This window comes from Mesoplodon mirus (genome assembly GCF_964341445.2).
Source record: "Mesoplodon mirus genome assembly, chromosome: 11".
In the NCBI taxonomy this organism is placed as follows: Eukaryota; Metazoa; Chordata; class Mammalia; order Artiodactyla; family Ziphiidae; genus Mesoplodon; species Mesoplodon mirus.
Genome location: NC_138987.1, coordinates 25,875,325 through 25,894,963, shown reverse-complemented (window position 1 = coordinate 25,894,963; position 19,639 = coordinate 25,875,325). Strand labels below are relative to the sequence as shown.

At 43.6% G+C, this 19,639-nt stretch overlaps 1 protein-coding gene across 3 annotated transcripts in view; it reads right to left on the bottom strand.

The window, feature by feature from the left end:
* CHPT1 (choline phosphotransferase 1) overlaps positions 1-6,536 on the bottom strand; it is a 35,566-nt gene extending 29,030 nt beyond the window's left edge. For all 3 annotated transcript variants that reach the window (XR_014295256.1, XM_082634984.1, XM_082634985.1), the window contains exon 1: positions 6,083-6,536. Coding sequence is in view for 2 of the 3 variants with exons in the window: in XM_082634984.1 (XP_082491110.1) it covers positions 6,083-6,355 (273 nt within the window). In the remaining variant the exon portion in view is untranslated. The remainder of the gene's footprint in view (positions 1-6,082) is intronic.
* Between the last annotated feature and the right edge of the window lie 13,103 nt (positions 6,537-19,639).

The following is a 19,639-nucleotide window of genomic DNA, read 5'->3' as shown; positions in this document are numbered from 1 at the left end:
GTTCTTGGATTGGAAGAATCAACATTGTGAAAATGACTATAGTACCGAAAGCAATCTACAGAGTCAATTCAACTACCACTGGCATTTTTCACAGAACTAGAACAAAAAATTTCACAATTTGTATGGAAACACAAAAGACCCTGAATAGCCAAAGCAATCTTGAGAAAGAAAAATGGAGTTGGAGGAATCAGGCTCCCTGACTTCAGACTATACTACAAATCTACAGTAATCAGACAGTATGCTACTGGCACAAAAACAGAAATATAGATCAATGGAACAGGATAGAAAGCCCAGAGATAAACCCACACACATATGGTCACCCTTTCTTTGATAAAGGAGGCAAGAATATACAATGGAGAAAAGAAGCCTCTTCAGTAAGTGGTACTGGGAAAACTGGAGAGCTACATGTAAAAGAATGAAATCAGAACACTCCCTAACACCATACACAAAAATAAACTCAAAATGGATTAAAGACCTAAATGTAAGACCAGACACTATAAAACTCTTAGAGGAAAACATAAGCAGAACACTCTATGACATAAATCACAGCAAGATCCTTTTTGACCCACCTCCTAGAGAAATGGAAATAAAAACAAACAAATGGGACCTAATGAAACTTCAAAGCTTTTGCACAGCAAAGGAAACCATAAACAAGACCAAAACACAACCCTCAGAATGGGAGAAAATATTTGCAAACGAAGCAACTGACAAAGGATTAATTTCCAAAATGTATAAGCAGCTCATGCAGCTCAATATCAAAAAAACCAAACAACCCAATCCAAAAATGGGCAGAAGACATAAATAGACATTTCTCCAAGGAAGATATACAGATTGCCAACAAACACGTGAAAGGATGCTCAACATCACTAATCATTAGAGAAATGCAAATCAAAACTACAATGAGGTATCACCTCAACACCAGTCAGAATGGCCATCATCAAAAAATCTAGAAACAATAAATGCTGGAGAGGGTGTGGAGAAAAGGGAACCCTCTTGCACTGTTGGTGGGAATGGAAATTGATACAGCCACTATGGAGAACAGTATGGAGGTTCCTTAAAAAACTAAAAACAGAACTACTATATGACCCAGCAATCCCACTACTGGGCATGTACCCTGAGAAAACCATAATTCAAAAAGAGTCATAAAAAAAAAAAAGAGTCATGTACCACAATGTTCACTGCAGCTCTATTTACAATAGCCAGGACATGGAAGCAACCTAAGTGTCCATCGACAGATGAATGGATAAAGAAGATGTGGCACATATATACAATGAAGTATTATTCAGCCAAAAAAAGAAACGAAGTTGAGTTATTTGTAGTGAGGTGGGTGGACATAGAATCTGTCATACAGAGTGAAGTAAGTCAGAAAGAGAAAAACAAATACCATATGCTAACACATATATATGGAATCTAAAAAAAAAAAAAATCTTTCCGAAGAACCTAGGGGCAGGACAGGAATAAAGATGCAGACGTGGAGGGGCTTCCCTGGTGGCGCAGTGGTTGAGAGTCTGCCTGCAGATGCAGGGGACACGGGTTCATGCCCTGGTCTGGGAAGATCCCACATGCCACGGAACGGCTGGGCCCGTGAGCCATGGCCGCTTAGCCTGCGTGTCCGGAGCCTGTGCTCTGCAACGGGAGAGGCCACAACAGTGAGAGGCCCACTTACCACACACACACACAAAAAAAGATGCAGACGTAGAGAATGGACTTAAGGACATGGGGATGGGCAAGGGTAAGCTGGGATGAAGTGAGAGAGTGGCATGGACATATATACACTACCAAATGTAAAACAGCTAGTGGGAAACAGCCACATAGCACAGGGACATCAGCTCAGTGCTTTGTGACCACCGAGAGGGGTGGGATAGGAAGGGTGGGAGGGAGACACAAGAGGGAGGGACTATGGGGATATAAGTATACATACAGCTGGTTCACTTTGTTATACAGAAGAAACTAACACAACAATGTAAAGCAATTATACTCTAATAAAGATGTTAAAAGAAAAAAAAGAGGGCAGAGCAAAAATATTTACTCAAATAAGCTGAAAAGGGAATGGAGCCACAGCTTATTCCAGTCAGAAACAAGCATATGAGTGTTTTGTGGTAGAGAATGCTACTAAGCTGAAGCCGGAAGAACCAGATTCGAATCACCAAGTTTTCTCATCTACAAATGTAGGAATTGTATTAAAGAGGCTCTCAGGTCCTTCAAGCAGTCAGAGTCTGTGATTCTATTTTAGGATTAAGGAGCCAAGGAATGGGGGCCAAGGATTATATACAGAGCAGCATTCAGACAGAACTGCTTCATCAAGGTGAGGGGGATGCAATTCAGTTCTTGTTTTCTGTTTGCCCCAACTTTTGCTTACTCATGTTAAAATTCCCCAGGCCAAATTGATTAAGTATTTAAACCAAACCAGCTAAAACTGAATAACGGTGGAAAAACATCATCTCCCAAGATTACAATTTGTTATTTCACGCATGCAGGCAATAATTTAGCAAATATTTACCAAGCACCTGCTTTACGCAAGGCACTATGCTGTGGAGAATGTGCAAATGGGTAATTGCTGTCTGAACTTAAAATATGGTAGACTGTCTTGCTCAGTAAGGACATACATAACCAAAATCACATCACACACATAACCAAAATAAAATGGAGACGTTCCACAAGAGAGCTACAAAGACCTGTGGTGGAAGTATAGCTTTCTGGCTTGGAATCCTGCTATCAGCTTAAAGAGGTAAATTTATTTCCCTTCAGTTTCCTCATCTATGATATGGGGATAATAATAATACCTTTTCGTAAAGTTGTTTAGAGGATTAAATGAGATAATAGACAAAAGCAGCTTAAATTAATGCCTAGTACATAAGTAAACCCTGGTAAATGTTAGTAATCATTGTCATTATTATGGGAGTTTATAGGATTAAGTGGTTGATTTGACTCCAGAGAAGAAAAAAAAATTTCCTAAGGATGTAGCATTAGGACTGGACACAGAGAGATGAAGTTGGACAGGAAAAAGGAAGAGGAAGGAGAAAAGAGAGGGACAAGAAGGAGAGAAATCTTTGCCATAAGAAGTAGTTCAGGGCTTCCCTGGTAGCGCAGTGGTTAAGAATTCGCCTGCCAATGCAGGGGACACGGGTTCGAGCCCTGGTCGGGGAAGATCCCACATGTCGTGGAGCAACTAAGCCTGCGCACCACAACTACTGAGCCTGCACTCTAGAGCCCGCGAGCCACAACTACTGAATCCTGAGCACCTAGAGCCTGTGCTCTGCAACAAGAGAAGCCACCGCAATGAGAAGCCTGCGCATTGCAACGAAGAGTAGCCCCGGCTCACCACAACTAGAGAAAGCCCGCACACAGCAAGGAAGACCCAACACAGCCAAAAAAAAAAAAAAGAAGTAGTTCAATTTGGCGTGGAAAGTTCCTTAACGAAATGGTGGTGTGAAATTCAGTTCAGAACACCAGTGTAGAAGTTTAATATAAATCATTTAACATTTTTTCTATTAATTTCCCTTCACCCCCAGTCATGTCCTAGAAATATCAACACAGTTAAAAAATAGATCAAATATTATTATTAATATAGATATGTAGTCAGCAGTACGTCCTCAATGGGCAGATAAACCCAAGCATCAGAGTCCAAAAACCATATGGGTTTTCCCTGACCCTTTCTGGAATCAATTTGTCAAGTCTGAAAAAGCACTAAGAATTCTTAAGTCTAAGAATCAGAAAACAAGTTTCAAGCCAAGTTAAAGTCACTTAACCCTCCAGGCCTCAATTTCCTCTTAATAAAAATGTATGCTACTATTACTTCAGGACGGATGGATAGAAGAAATACTAAAACGGTGGGATGGCCATTCTAGGAAGGGAAAAAACTTGCCAGCCTCCTTGAGTTGATATAAGACACAAACGCAATAATGGATGTGAACGTACATTACATACCTAATAAGCATTACATAGAACACAAGGTATTTTTCCTACACATCACACAGAAAGGCAAGAACTGCAGATGAGATGGTGGTGGTATGTGGTAAAAAGAATCCGGCTTTGTAGTCAGACCGACTTGGGTCTGAACCCTACCAGGTCCTGTCATTTACTAGCTCTGTGGCCTGAAAGCAAAATAGCCTGAACTGCTATGCTTCTTTTGTGCTATTGCTGGGATTTTATCAGACAGGCAATGTGAATCCTGTAATGGTGTTTCCCCTCACTGCTTCAGCCACTTGGAAGCAGTGCAGGATCTAATTACATTTCAGAAACTCTTTTCAGTTTCATTTTATTATTTCAACCCTTACTTCCCGTTTTTGGATCATTGCGATATCTTTTTTTTTTTTTTTTTTGAAAAGTGCCTCAGATTCTTCCCACCTGCCACCTTTTTTTTTTAAATGAAGCATAGCCTAAAAATTAATTTAATCATAATTTTACCTTTTCCATCAGCCCCCCACCCTCACCCTGACATCCCTAAACAGATTCTCTTGGACTTCTTGGTATGCCCTGCTTTTTGGAAGTGCTCAACAAATGGTTCTTAAATTAATAATAGCATTGAAAAGTTCACAATTTAACTGGCAAATATCAGAAATATCCAAATGCTGTTAGCCAAATCTAGGCCCAGTAAAAGCTAAATTTTATTATAGGTTTTCAGGGAATTTTTAATAACAGTAATATTTTTAACATGCTGAACAAATTCTAATTTTCTACATTTATCTGCATGTAATATATCATTTAGTCCTCACTGCATTCTTGTGAAATTGGTTTGGCAGGTATTATTTCTATTTTACACAGGGAACGCAAGACCCACGTGTCACTCCATGCTGTGGCAGAGCCACATTAGAACCAAGCCTTCACTTCTAACCCAGTGCACTTTTCATTCTGGCGCACTGCCTCTGGGGAATTCTGCAAACAGGCTGCAACTTACTTTTTTAAAAACAATATGTTTTTAATATGAATTAATATGAATTAACAACGGGAACGTCTGCTGAAAATCATATATAATAACATATCCATCAATCAGCAAGATATTCAATACGTTTAAAATGTAGGTTTCATCAAATACTTTAAAAAATGGATCCATGTATGGAGGGCATGAAATATTTCCACTGTATTCCTGCTATCCAACCTCATCTCGAATTAGTTCTCCACAGGACCTATACTGAAATATGATTATAAACGGAGTTCTCTATTTGAGGGAAAAGAAAGCAAAGTCACAAAACGTGCAATGTAATATTTATCCCATGTACTCTAAAAAGCTAAATATGGGAGTAGCTCCCTCTGCCTCCTGTCCCCCATCACACTCAGCCCAAGGGATGTTCCTGATTACCAGGTATAGAAAGCCCACATTATTTACTCGTCTTATTTTGGACATAGGTCAAATATTCATTGTTAATAAAATCCAATGGCTTTTACGATCCCTGGGTCGTGAAGATAAGGATTAACACCTTGCTAATACTTTTTTTTTCCACAAGAAAGTCAACGAAGCAACGAGAAAGTAACCTCTTAAAAGTAACTTATCTCTGATCAGTGCTACCAGTAATTACAGGATCACTAGCGCAACCGTTTGAGAAACGGACGGCTGAGTATAAAAGTGTCCAAAGGGCATCTCGGGCTTGGCCAACCCAACCACAATCCCCGGAGCCAGGCGGGACGGAGCTGGGGGTGTTCAGTGCCCAGTGCGCAAAGGAACCGACTGCTTGTCCACCCCCCAGCTTGGCGCGGGATGGGGCGGCGGCCAGGCAGGCAGGCGCCCCCCGCTCCCAGTGGCCGAGACCGCCCGTCCGCCGTCCGAAGGAGAGTGGGGGTGGACACAGGACTGGGCAGTGACCTTGACAGCCCCTCCGCCGTCCGGGGGGGAGGCTCGGGATGGACATGGGACGGGGTAGCGGCGTGACAGCCTCCGGGCGGGCCGGGGAAGGCTCTGGGCGACTGCGGCGCTGGGGCAGAGGCGGGGTTAGCCCCTCCGCGGCTCCGAGAGGCTCGGCCGCGCGGGGGGCCCTCCGGGCACCTCCAGAGGCGCACCCGGGGCGGGGCGAGCTCGGCTCGGGCCGGGGACGCGGGGCTCCAGGGGAGAGCAGTTGGGGATCCGCGGGCGGGCGGCTGGCCCTACCTCCTCGGTGACCGTGGGGCAGTAAGAGATGAGCAGGACCGTGGTGAGCAGGTTGATGGCGAGGCCCAGGAGGGTGATGGAGTTGGGGGCCATCCACAGCGGGATCCACTGGAGCAGCCAGGTCCAGTAGAGCTGCAGCGGCGGCTCAAGCAACGAGACGCCCGCGGCGCTGTAGCGGTGTTCCTCCAGCCGCCGCAGCTGCGCCGCGCTCAGCGGCTCGGCCAGCGCCTTCAGCCAGCGCGGCGCCGGCCTGGCCCCGGCGCCCGCCGCCATGGCCGCCTGCGGGCCCCGCCGCTGCGAGCGAGCGCAGCCAGAGCCTGGCGCCCGGGCGGGGGCAGGTGGAGGGAGGGGCTCGCGGGCCCGGCCTGCGCCGGCCCGGTGGGACTCGCCGGTCGGGCCCGCGGCGGAAGTCGAGGTCAGGCCGGGCCGCCCCTAGTCCCGGGGCCCCCGCCCTCAGAGCTGCCGGCCGCGGGGGGCGGGGCCTCGGGGAGGGCTCTGGGAGAGGAGAGAGGGGGAGGGGGGAGGGGGAGGGGGGAGGAGGGCAGCCTCCGCCCCGCGAGGTGTCGGGGCAGGTGGGACAGGCTCGCACTGGCCACCGGGTCACCGTGGTGGCTCCGCCGATCGTCACTTTCTAATTGGCGCGCAAAGGGCCCAGACTTCCCCAAGAGCCTGATGCACCTGCTTCTAAGACCCGATTCTTCTCCGGAGACGGTTGGTGACGCTCCCCAGAGGGAAGTCTCGACGGCTGGACAGTTAGAAGCGGGTTTCTCTAACTCATGCGGTGTGCACAGCTCAGATCTCCTAGTGTGTGAACGCCCTGGCCTTTAGCCACACTGCAGGACGCCGCAGCCTGTAGAGCCGGGTGGGGAGCAGGGTATTGTGTGAGAACATGATTTTTGCTCGTCTTGGGTCACCGGCATGAGGTCTCCATCCGTCGGCCCGAAGAGAGGTCCTGCCTGATAAACACACGGACGCAGTTCTTTCTTCCAACCCCGAGGACTGGGGCCCTGGCTGTGTATTAGCTCTAGAGAACCCTCACTTGCAGGTTCAGGGATCAAGGTTCAGGGCTCAGATTCCAAGGTATTGGACCTACCACTCAGGACTTAGAAACACCATCTAACAAGGGGACTGAATGGTTGAAAGCCAAATAAATGCCTATTTCTCAGAGCATCTGATACCAATAACAATGGATATTTTTACACACACCCTTCCTCCCAAAGACAGGGATCCAGGTGGTATCTTTCACTGGCCTGCGGAGCAAGCATGCTTGCCACACAATGGCAGTTCACCATCTCCTTACCTTACAATGCACCCATATAGACAGGGGATAGCCTGTCATAAACATGTCATTTTGCACAACCTTTGCCACTTGCCTTTTTCTTCACCTCCTGGTTCTTATCATTATGCACTACTCTAAGGCACAGAACAAGCTCAGAAACCGCTTTCGTGATAGTTCGGTAGGGCAGCAGCTATCGGCAGGTGCAGTTTGTCCCACAGATTCCACCACAACACCTCGGAGACGGGCCAACAAACTACTACCCAGCCCACCACCTGCTTCCATACAGCCCATAAGCTAAGTACAGCTTTTTAGACATTTTTTTTGGGGGGGTTGCCATTGGGTCTTCTTTGCTGTGCGTGGGCTTTCCTCTAGTTGCAGCGAGCGGGGGCTACTCTTCGTTGCAGTGCGCGGGCTTCTCACTGCTGTGGCTTCTCTTGCTGCAGAGCACGGGCTCTAGGTGCATGGGCTTCGGTAGTTGTGGCACGTGGGCTCAGGAGTCGTGACGCGTGCGCTGTAGAGCGCAGGCTCGGTAGTTTTGGAGCTCAGGCTTAATTGCTACCCGGCATGTAGGATCTTCCCTGGCCAGGGATCAAACCTGTATCCCCTGCATTGGCAGGCGGATTTTTAACCACTGTGCCACCAGGGAAGTCCCTATACTTTTTTTTTTTTTTTTTTGCGTTATGTGGGCCTCTCACTGTTGTGGCCTCTCCCGTTGTGGAGCACAGGCTCCGGACGCGCAGGCTCAGCGGCCATGGCTCACGGGCCCAGCCGCTCCGCGGCATGTGGGATCCTCCCGGACCGGGGCACGAACCCGTGTCCCCTGTATTGGCAGGCGGACTCTCAACCACTGTGCCACCAGGGAAGCCCGTCCCCATACTTTTAAATGACTGAAAAAAAGAATTTTTTCTGTGATGCAAAATTACATGAAATTCATATTTCTGTGCCAAGAATAAAGCCATATCTATGCCTTACATATTGTTTATGACTGCTTTCATGCTCCAAGGGCAAAGTTCAGTGGTGTAACAGAGAGCATATGGCTCGCAAGCCCTACAATATTGACTGTCTGGCGTTTTACTGTAAGAAAGATTAGCAATCCCTTCCTTAGAGCAATGTAAGGGTGTCTGCAGACCAAACCATGCACTGAATATACATCTCCTAATCTTTAATGTGAAAAATGATGCTACAAATGCAGGAAAGCAATCAGAAAGACAGAGATCCACTTTTAACTATGTTGGTTTTTTGTACAGTAAACTTGGAAATACCTATCTTTTAACTTAGTGCCATGAGTAAGCCAAGGAAAAGTCCTTTTCCAGGTAAATACATTTAACTATAGCACAGATAATTTCTAATATACATGAAAAACATCAGAAAGAATGAAAGGGCAAAAGGGCAAAATACCTTTTTCCCATAAATGGGAAAAAGGTATTTCCCTCAAATAAAATCCATATTGAATAGTACCCAGATCATATAAAGAATTCCTAAAAATCCACAAGAAATAGAAAAACAATAAACTAGATTTATGTTCAGATATCTATAACAAAACCCCCAAAATGTGGTGACATAAGCAAAATAGAAGTTTATTTCTCTCTCACATAAGTTTAGAATTGACAGCCCAGGACTGGGATGGTGAGTCCATGGTCATCAGGAACCCAAGCTCTTCTGTCTTTCTGCTCCAACATCCTCACTCTGACTTCTACCTACAAGGTCATCTCTTGGTTCTGAACAGGCTGCTGTAGTGCCAGCCATCCTATTTGTATTTCAAGCAGCAGGAAAGTGGAAGAGGGTAGGAAAAAAGCTGGATGCCACTCAACTCAGCCAGCAAAGTAGAATACTTTTTCAGAAGTCCCGAACAACAGCTGTACATACCTCCCACTGGCCAGAACTTAATCACCAGCCTACCTAAGTTCAAGTGTTATCAAGGGAAAATAGATGGGTACAATCATTTGGTAAAACAGTCTGGCATTATCTGGTAAAGTTGACGTGCACATACTCTGTAACATCACAATTCTGATCCAGGAGTGTATCCCAGAGAAATTCTTGCATGTGTCCTAGGAATCACATATAAGACCATTCATAGCATCTTTGTACAGTAACCAAAAGCTGTAAATAACCTAAATGTCTACCAATTCTGAATGGATAAGCAAACTGTGGTATTTTCACATAATTTAATATTATTTAGCAAGTTTAATAAGCTATGCTTATTAACATAGATAAATTGCACAAGCATAATATTGAATGGCAAAAAAGCTTACAGAAAAAATGCACACAGTATGATTTCATTCATATACAGTTCGAAGACAGGCAAGATTTTGTGTTTAGGAATACGTACATATGTGGCAAAGCTATGAAGAAAAGGAAAAAATGATGAATACAATTCCAGAGAGTCATTACTCCTGGTAGAGAGGAAGGAAGATGGGATTGTGGAAGGGCACACAGATGGCTTCAAAAGTATTGGTAATTGTATGAGTTAGGATACAAAACTACAGAGGCTGAAACAGGACAGATGTTAATTTTTTTTCTCACCTAATTGGGTAGACAATCCAGGGCTGGTATGGCAGCTCCAAGGTGTCAGGGACACAGATTTCTTCCATTTTATTAGTCTGACAACTTAGTGTGTTGCCCTTGTCCTTGTGGTCAGAAATGGCTGGCCACAACTTCCAATCAATTGGAAGAGGGGGAAAAGAGGGGAGACCCTGTGTTCCTTTCCTTTTAAGGGCATGGCCTAAAGATGCACACATCACCCTGCTCTCATCCCATTGGCCAGAACTTGGTCACATGGTTACATTTAGCTGCAAAAGAGGCTGGAAATGAGGTCTTTAGCAGGCCAACCATTATTCCAGCTAAGAAATTTCTATTGAAAAGTGGGGGAATGAATACTGGAGTGTCATCTAGCTGTCTCAACCACAGTTTTTAAACGAGGTAATAGGAACATGGTATTCATTTTATTATTATTTATGCTATATGTATGTGTAATCCTTTTCTTTTGCAAATATGGAATAAAAAGTAGTAAAAGTAACAAAAATTTAAAAAGCACATCTTCTTTAACACTCATGCTCCTAAGCTGCTTTTCACCTTTCCCACGGTTTTTATTTTTTGGGGGGTAGGGGGGAGCGGTTGGTGAATTTTTGGAAATTTCAAATTAATTCAAGGCGTATCTGTCTAATGTCAAAGAAAAGTAGATTAGAGATTTCCTATTATTTTACTTCTTGCATCATGGCTTCCTTTGATTATCATGGTTTATTACATAGTGATTGATATATATATAAAATTTTTCCTTTTCCTGAACAAACATGGCAGCTTACATTTAGGCATTACTGTCCTATACCAGGAACTGTTCTGAGCATCAGGAGTTATTTCATTTACTCCTCACAAAAATCCTAGGAAGTGGGTAGCATTATTAGTCCCCATTTTGCAGATGAGGAAATTGGAACACAGTGAGGTTCAATAAGTTGCCCATGATTGCTAGAATAGAGATACAGCCAAGATTCCAGCCAATGTAGTCAGAGTCCAGAGCCTGCACTCCTGCCTATGGCTGAATGTCACCTAATAAGTTACATATATTAAATATCAGACTTAGATGAGTATTTTTGTCAATATTAAGCAGTCCTTTTTCTATATATCATCTTACTAAATTTAGTAAAATTAATGATACATTCCCTTGCTCAGAGGACTTTGGTAAAGTCCAACCTCCCTAGCTTGGCATTCTAAGGTCCACTCTTCTTTTCCAGTCTTATCTCCCAAGTGTCTCTTCCCTCACTCCCCTCCCTAACTCCAATGCTCCAGCTTCATGGGTCCATTAGCTGTTCCTAAACATACCAAGCACTTCCTCATGCCCCCCCCACTTTGCTCCCTGGGCTTGGGCAGTACCTTCCATCCCTCATCACCCCTAAAACATTGCTTATCAGTCAAGGCTCAGCTTAAATTCCTCCTTCTCTGAGATGGCCTCTCATATTCTTCCAGTTGACCTCTCCTGCTTCCACACAGAGTACTTTGTACCTTGTGATCCAGTCTGTCTTGGGGCACTTATTTATGTACTGATCTGCTACTTGTCCAGCATCAGAGTATCAGGACCACATCCCTGCAATGAGTGTGTTCTTGAGTTCTTGGCACCCAGCAGACATCCATACGTTTAAAAACTCTTTGTTTTGAAATAGTAGATTCACAGAAAGTTGCAAAAATTGTACAGAGAGATCCCTTGTACTCATCCCCCAGCCTTTCACAATGTCTTACGTATCCACAGTACAAGAGGCATCCACAAGTTTTTAGTTGGTTGCTTATCTTGGTTTTACTACTGGTTCTTTTTGTGTAACTTGCACTCACATTTAAAATCTTCTTCCTCAGCATCTTCAACATCTAGACCAACTTCCCACAAAATGTTATAGTCTCATATAGCCACATTAGGCGTAAAATAACTGCTTCAAAAAGCCCCTGACTTTCATTGGTCTGGAAAAAGGCATGGATTGCAATCAAGAAATCACCTGGCTAGATTTGCAGAATTTTATCATTCAGGGAGTCAAGCTATCTGTGTAAGGGTTTAGAGCTTTGGACCCACAGGCTGGAGTATTTAGGAAGATTAGTATAGTTCTGTGGTATATACTTGCCTTTTCTCATTTACTTGCTTTGGTTTATTTTGTTTTTATAGTTTTGTACTTTGTGACTCTAAAGTCTAAATTTTATAGAACCACGGAACCTTACAAAATACATGAGCAGAATACAGTTTTCATTTTCAATAACAGATTGACAAAAACCTTTGCTGTCTTCTCTAGAAATGCTTAATTTCTGGAACAAGGTCAGAAAAGCAAATTTCACAACAGAATCCCTCAGATGTTGTAACTGTGCTTTTTATCTGAAATTGCAAAAGTGATTTAGGGTTGGAAATTGATTTCCCATAGAGACACAGTTCTTAGCATTCTGCCCTATTTATATCCTTTAACTTTTATTTATTATCCTTTTCTGAGCTCACATCCTACTGCTTTAAAATGTTTTCCATGGTATGATTTGAGGAGCACTAGAGGGAATCTCCTTCCTCAAAAATTCCTTCTTCAGCAATCTGAGGTGCGTAAAGCCCTACAATGAGTTATACCTATTTTGGGGTTGGGGCTTTTAGGATAAGCAGAGTAGGTCAGACTTCCATGTTAGGTTAGGTCATTATAAAAAACACCTTAGGAGGGCTTCCCTGGTGGCGCAGTGGTTAAGAATCCGCCTGCCAATGTAGGGGACACGGGTTCAAGCCTTGGTCCAGGAAGATCCCACATGCCGTGGAGCAACTAAGCCCGTGTGCCACAACTACTGAGCCTGCGCTCTAGAGCCCACGAGCCACAACTACTGAAGCCCGTGCACCTAGAGCCCATGCTCCGCAACAAGAGAAGCCACCACAATGAGAAGCCTGCGCAGAGCAACAAAGACCCAACACAGCCAAAAATAAATACATTTATATTAAAAAAAATAACACCACCTTAGGAGTGATGCTTTTATCAGAATGTCTTTGCTCTGAGACACCTGAGAGAGAATGGCTCCAAATAAATAGCCATGCAAGGAACTTGCAAGAAAGAGGGCTGAAGCTGCACTCCCAACATGGTCGAGCACAGGAAGCACCTGGAGATTCTGTGATAATTCAGGTTCTGAGTTGGCGGATCTGGAGAGAGAGCGGAGGGAAGCATTTTCATTCCTAACAAGCTCCCAGGTGATGCTGATGCCGCTGGGAAGCGACCACATTTTGACTGATGAGGGACTGAAGCATATTCAGTCTTAGGAGGCTTGGGTGGAGGCACAGCTGTGAGCAGGCCCCAGGTGGAGGGGGGCGGAGCAGAACGAGGAGACAGGGCTGAGGACAATTAAAGGATAAGAAAGGCCAGGCTGGCTCACTTAAGTTTGGTTCAACCTGTTCTTTCCAGGGCAAAGAAGGGATGTATAGATAGATATTAAATTTTTCTATTTTATTTTTCTGTTTTATATATATATATATATATATATATATATATAAAACTGATTATATAATACCATCTACAGTGGAATTGAGATCTACTTGTTGGTCCTCAGTGAGAGTGTTTGTTGTTCACTGTTGATGAGTCTTTTCTAACCTTCTGCTGTGCTTCCCAGACTGGGATACCTTTAGCTCCCTGACAATATGCTTGGAACAACAGCCGTTTGAAGATCTGGGAAGGAAAAAATTACTTTTCTATTAAATAAACTCATATATCATGGAGAAGAAGGTAGCATGTGGATAAACATTCATGAGTAGCGTGTGAGGGGTGGTGGCAGTGACTTCACGCTGGGCTCTCACATCCTGTCCAAAGTTCTCCTTTCTTCTGCAGAGAGGAGGGCTGTCGAGGTAGACAGAACCTGTGACGGAGATAATGCCCGCGAAGCACCGAAGCAGGAGCTCTTTTCTTTCTAGTGTTGATTTTCTCGTTGCCGTCTCCTCTTTCCTTAGTTCCTTGTCTGGTGAGGTTGTTTCTGCCTTCGTTTCTGTCTCGCGGCTCCTGACTGCCCCTCCCCTCTGTACAAATAACAATGTGTGGGTCTGTCCTTTCCTCCCTCCTACTTGACGTTGATCTTGGCCTTGGCCTTCACTGAGCCCTTTCTTGCCACGCCCTCCCTGTCTGTCCATCACCGTTGCTTAACTTCTTCAGGGAGTCGAGTTACTAAAGGCAGACTCTGGGTCAAAGTCCATGCTGGCCACTATGAAGACTTGACAGTCATGGAAAGACCCAGGAAACAACTTGTCTCACCGATGAACTCCCGCTTCTACTGCTAGATAATGTTTCTTGAGCCTTAGCTAGGAGCTATTAAGAAGCACATAAGGGCTTCCCTGGTGGCGCAGTGGTGGAGAGTCCGCCTGCCGATGCAGGGGACACGGGTTCGTGCCCCGGTCCGGGAAGATCCCACATGCCGCGGAGCGGCTGGGCCCGTGAGCCATGTCCGCTGAGCCTGCGCGTCCGGAGCCTGTGCTCCGCAACGGGAGAGGCCACAACAGTGAGAGCCCCGCATACGGGGGAAAAAAAAAAAAGAAGCACATAAAAATAACCCCACATATAGAGGCTCTGTCCTTTCTTGGCAACCTCCACTATTACCCTACCTGCCTCTAGCTCAGTGGTACTGCCCAGGGCAGGAATGAGAACTGAGTTTACTGTGAGCCCCCTTGGACACTCAGGAATGAGGCTGGGATGACCAGCCCAATAGCACTTTAACCCATAGCTTGCAGGGGATACATCATTTGGCTCTCTAGTGCTTGGAATCTTCCAAATGACCACATGACTTCAAATCAGCTTTGGTTTATTTTGAAACGTGGCTCCCTTCCAATTACTCCTCATCCCAATTGTCCAACAGGGATGCATTAGAAAGTCTGAATAGCGGCTCCTTTCTTTGCCACAGTGTTGCTGGTAACGCCTAGTTATTTTTTCTTTCTTTCTTCTTTTTTTCATTAACTTAAAAAACTTTTAAGCCAAGGTTTTTAAATTAGTGTATAATATCTTTAATGTATTTTCTTGGTCTCCAAGACTAGGATGAAGGTGAGAGGAGAAGGCTGGAAGGATGAAATCTCTTGCCTGTGGATAGCTGTGTTAAGTGCTTATCTATGAAAAACAGAGACATTCTCTCTAAAGCTATGGCTTGGGAGAAGTAGTAGTTATGGTCAATTACGCACTTGAGTGCAAGGTTTTTGCCTTTAAAGATGTGAGACTGCCAGTGCCCCAAGCCACACTCTGACTCCCCTGGGAGTGTTTAACTGCCCTGTCACCTCCCTGGTGTTTTGTCCTTAGTAATCAACTCCAGATAGAAGAAAAATATTTATCTAGGCCAGAGGCTACTCCAGCCAGTGCATCTGGGGACAGAGAGAGAGATCATCAGGTGAGTTTAAGAGGGTGATGACAGCCCTTAGAATCAGGAGAACTGGTCATTCCATTAGTGCGTTTGTTTCTCTCATCCATCTAAGTTATCAAGATTTAATTACAAAGGATTATATAAATACCTACACGTAGCAATCAGCTAACTCTTTGGTGCAAGGATGGTAATTAGTGACCCAGCTAAAATAAGGAAATAAAGATAGAGTTCAATTTAGAATCAAGTAATGTTACAGGGAGAGTTGGTGAGAAGACTGTCTGGTTTTCTTATTCCTTATTCTACTCCTACTCCTAGGAAAAGAAGGCCAAATTTGTATTTCTAGAATTCCATTGAAAGGAACTGAAGAGAGGAAGGAGATGGAGGGTCAGGCCTGGAGTCAGGGGAGAAGAAGTGGTGACAGTGGAGAGGTGAGGGAGATCTTGGTAAAGGGGAGTGAGGAGGGGACCAGGAAAGGGAACAGAGGTAGTTGGGGGCTGGCTGACCCCCTCGTTTTTATAGCTCACGTACATAAATGTTTAGAAGTTATAAATCAAGCTAACCAATGGTTAATAAAATAGTTGTATCCTCCAGTTTTTTGGGGGGATACCCTCATAATGACCTGGAGGCCTAGATTTGAATGTAGAATTATCCAAGTCTTCAGAGATACTTGCCAAAGTATTGTGGCCCACCGAGGCTCAGGTCTCCCTGTGCTTTCCGCCCTGCTCCCTTCTGCACCATGAGGGGTCGCAGGTGCACACAGGCAGATGCCCTGCCTCATGCACAAGCTCGGTCACATCCTCCACACCCCAGCTCCCTGACAAACAGCTGCCTCTAGGCCACCCATTGGGCCTCGGGGTATATATTCTGGCCACTTGGTTCTTCCTTGGGGGTTTGAACTCAAGGAAAAGGCCCACAAAGTCTTTAAAAGTGGACTTGGACTTTAAAAGTGGACAGTCTGCAAGAAGGGGGGGTTGGTTCATAAGAGTTCTAAGTATGCACATCCTCTTGGCTCCATGGCCTCCCTACTTTGTGGAGGGAGATATGGCTAGAGGAGGGCCAGAGTGAGGCTCTTGAAAATATAGAGGTCCCTCTTGCCCAGGTCCAAGGCTAATACTAAGTGGTAGAACTGTCCAGTCTCCCCACAAAGAACAAGTTTAAATGTAGCAGATAAAGGGAATTCTCTGGTGATCCAGTGGTTAGGACTTGGCGCTTTCACTGCCATGGGGCCCAGGTTCTATCCCTGGTTGGGGAACTGAGGTCCCACAAGCTGTGCGGCATGGCCAAAAAAAAAAAAAAAGGTAGTAGGTAAATAGCCAAGCTGTGGCCTTGGAGGTTGAAAAACCACAGGTCCACACTTGTCAAGGAAGTTTCAGAGTCACTTGTCTTTGGCTGGACTCTACTGGGTTGGACCATAGGCATCCTGCAGTCACCAGTATAGCCTGAAGACCAGAGGCCTTTCCTTCTCTCCATTTTCTAGGCACCAAGAAAGATTCCAGTTGACCCAGGGCCTGAGATAGGAGGACCCAGAAGGAGGACAGAGAGAAGTTCTCAATCTCTCTGGCTAGTGGGGAGCTCAGAGTCATAGTTAATTTGATTTAGAAAAATAAAATCACGTGGCATGTCCTGTGCTCCAACCTAGTGTGATACATGCATTGATAATAACAAATACATAAACCACATTATCCGATTTCTGAATCCTTATGGTGTTCTCCTATGCCTGCAGCCTGCTCTGTACATGTGCTTCCCTTTGGGTAGTAGTCTTGTATATTATCAATTTCTTGAAGGCAGGAAGTGGCTTATTTCTCACTGAGTTCCTAGATGAATCCATCACAGTGCCATGCACACATCAGACATTCAAGAACTCATTTGTTGAGTTGAATAGAATGTTTCAGAAATCAATTTAAAAATGAGTGGTTAAGCAGTATGGTATTGGCACAAAAACGGATATATAGATCAGTGGAACAGGATAGAAAGCCCAGAGATAAACCCACACACCTATGGTCAATTTATCTATGACAAGGGAGGCAAGAATATACAATGGAGAAAAGACAGTCTCTTCAATAAGTGGTGCTGGGAAAACCGGACAGCTTCATGTACAAGAATGAAATTAGAACATTCTCTAACACCATACATAAAAATAAAACTCAAAATGGATCAAAGACCTAAATGTAAGGGCAGACACCATAAAATTCTTAGAGGAAAACATAGGCAGAACACTCTTTGACATAAATGGCAGTAATATCATCTTTGACCCACCTCCTGGAGTAATAAAATTAAAAACAAAAATAAACAAATGGGACCTAATTAAACTTAAAAGCTTCTGCACAGTAAAGGAAACCATAAACAAAATGAAAGACAACACACAGAATGGGAGAAACTATTTGCAAATGAAGTGATAAACAAGGGATTAATCTCCAAAATATACAAACAGCTTATGCATCTCAATATCAACAAACAACCCAATCAAAAAATGGGCAGTAGATCTAAATAGACATTTCTCCAAGGAAGACAGATGTCCAAAAAGCACATGAAATGATGCTCAACATCACTAATTATCAGAGAAATGAAAATCCAAACTAAAAGGAGGTATCACCCTACACCAGTCAGAATGGCCATCATCAAAAAGTCTATAAACAATAAATGCTGGAGAAGGTGTGGATAAAAGGGGACCCTCGGAACCCTCGGAACCCTCGTACACTGTTGGTAGGAATGTAAATTGGTCCAACCACTATGGAGAACAGTATGGAGGTTCCTTTAAAAACTAAAAATAGAACTACCATATGATCCAGGAATCCCACTCCTGAGCACATATCTGGAGAAAACCGTGGTTTGAAAGGATACATGCACCCCAATGGTCACTGCAGCACTATCTGCAATAGCCAAGACATGGAAGTAACCTAAATGTCCATTGACAAATGAATGGATACAAAAGATGTGGTACATATATACAATGGAATATTACTCAGCCATAAAAAAGAATGAAATAATGCCATTTGCAGCAACACAGATGGACCTAGAGATGATCATACTAGGTGAAGTAAGTCAGACAGAGAAAGACAAGTAACATATGGTATCACTCATATGTGGAATCTAATTTTTTAAAAAATGATACAAATGAACTTATTTACAAAACAGAAACAGACTTAACAGATATCAAAACCAAACCTATGCTTACCAAAGGGGAAACATCAGGAGTTCAGGATTAACATACACACACTACTATATATAAGATAGATAACCAGCAAGGACCTACTGTATAGCACAGGGAATTCTACTCAATATTCTGTGATAACCTATTGAGAAAAGAATCTGAAAAAGAATGAATATATGTATATGTATAACTGAATCACTTTGCTGTACACCTGAAACTAACACAACATTGTAAATCAACTATACTCCAATAAAATTTTTAAAAAATAAAAATAAAAGTGAGTGGTTAAGGATATATTGCCTTATTCCAATGTTTCTTGGAACTAGTAGGGTTTTTTTTCTACTTCTATATTAATCTAGATGAAAACATTCATTAAGCTTTCTTTTAAAGTGAGTAAATAGTGTAATGCTTTAAAAATTTTTAATGTTGTATGTTTAGTTCCCCCCCAAAATTTTTGGTAAATCCTGTGATATAATGTTTTTCTTTAATAGAATGAAATTTAAACAAAATTAGAACAAAATTATAGGAAAGCTAATAGCAATGACAGCTTCTGATATTTTTTGTTCTTTGCAGTTTCAAAATAGACTTTTTCTTCCTCGTAGGAACTTTACAGTAAGTACCCTTAATATGAGGAGACATCATATATAGAAAAATAACATTACCTAGCATACAATACAGTTAGAGAGGATAAGTCATGACTGGGGAAACAATATTTTGTAAAAATGCTCTATAGTTGCATTTAGGCAATGTTTATAAAAGGCATAACAAATTGACCATGACTTGGCAAAACTGGTCAATGAGTATTTGAGTTAAGCAACCAGCCCAGCAGCTGCAATGAGGCCCTGACCCAGCAGCGAGCTGCAGGGACCACGCCAACAAGTTTGGCCACACTCTTGTTTGTTTGGTTTGCACATGGAGATATGGTCTTCACGTCTTTATAGATTAGCCAGATTTCTCTAATGTAAAATATCTTAGCCAATAATGTGTAAATAGGTTTCCTGATTAACATGGGTATTTACATAGGAATTGCACACATTATTATTTTGAAGGTAATTGAGAACATGGGGTGATAGCCAATATTCTTAACAGCCATAAGGCAAGATCACCAACCAAACAAAACAGAAAAAGAGGCAGCCACCAGAGTTTGGACAAGAACTCAAGTTTTCCCTTGCTTTTCCCAAAAGTACCGCAACTACTAGAGTTTGGACAAGAACTCAAGTTTTCCCTTGCTTTTCCCAAAAGTACCGCAACTACTAGAGTTTGGACAAGAACTCAAGTTTTCCCTTGCTTTTCCCAAAAGTACCGC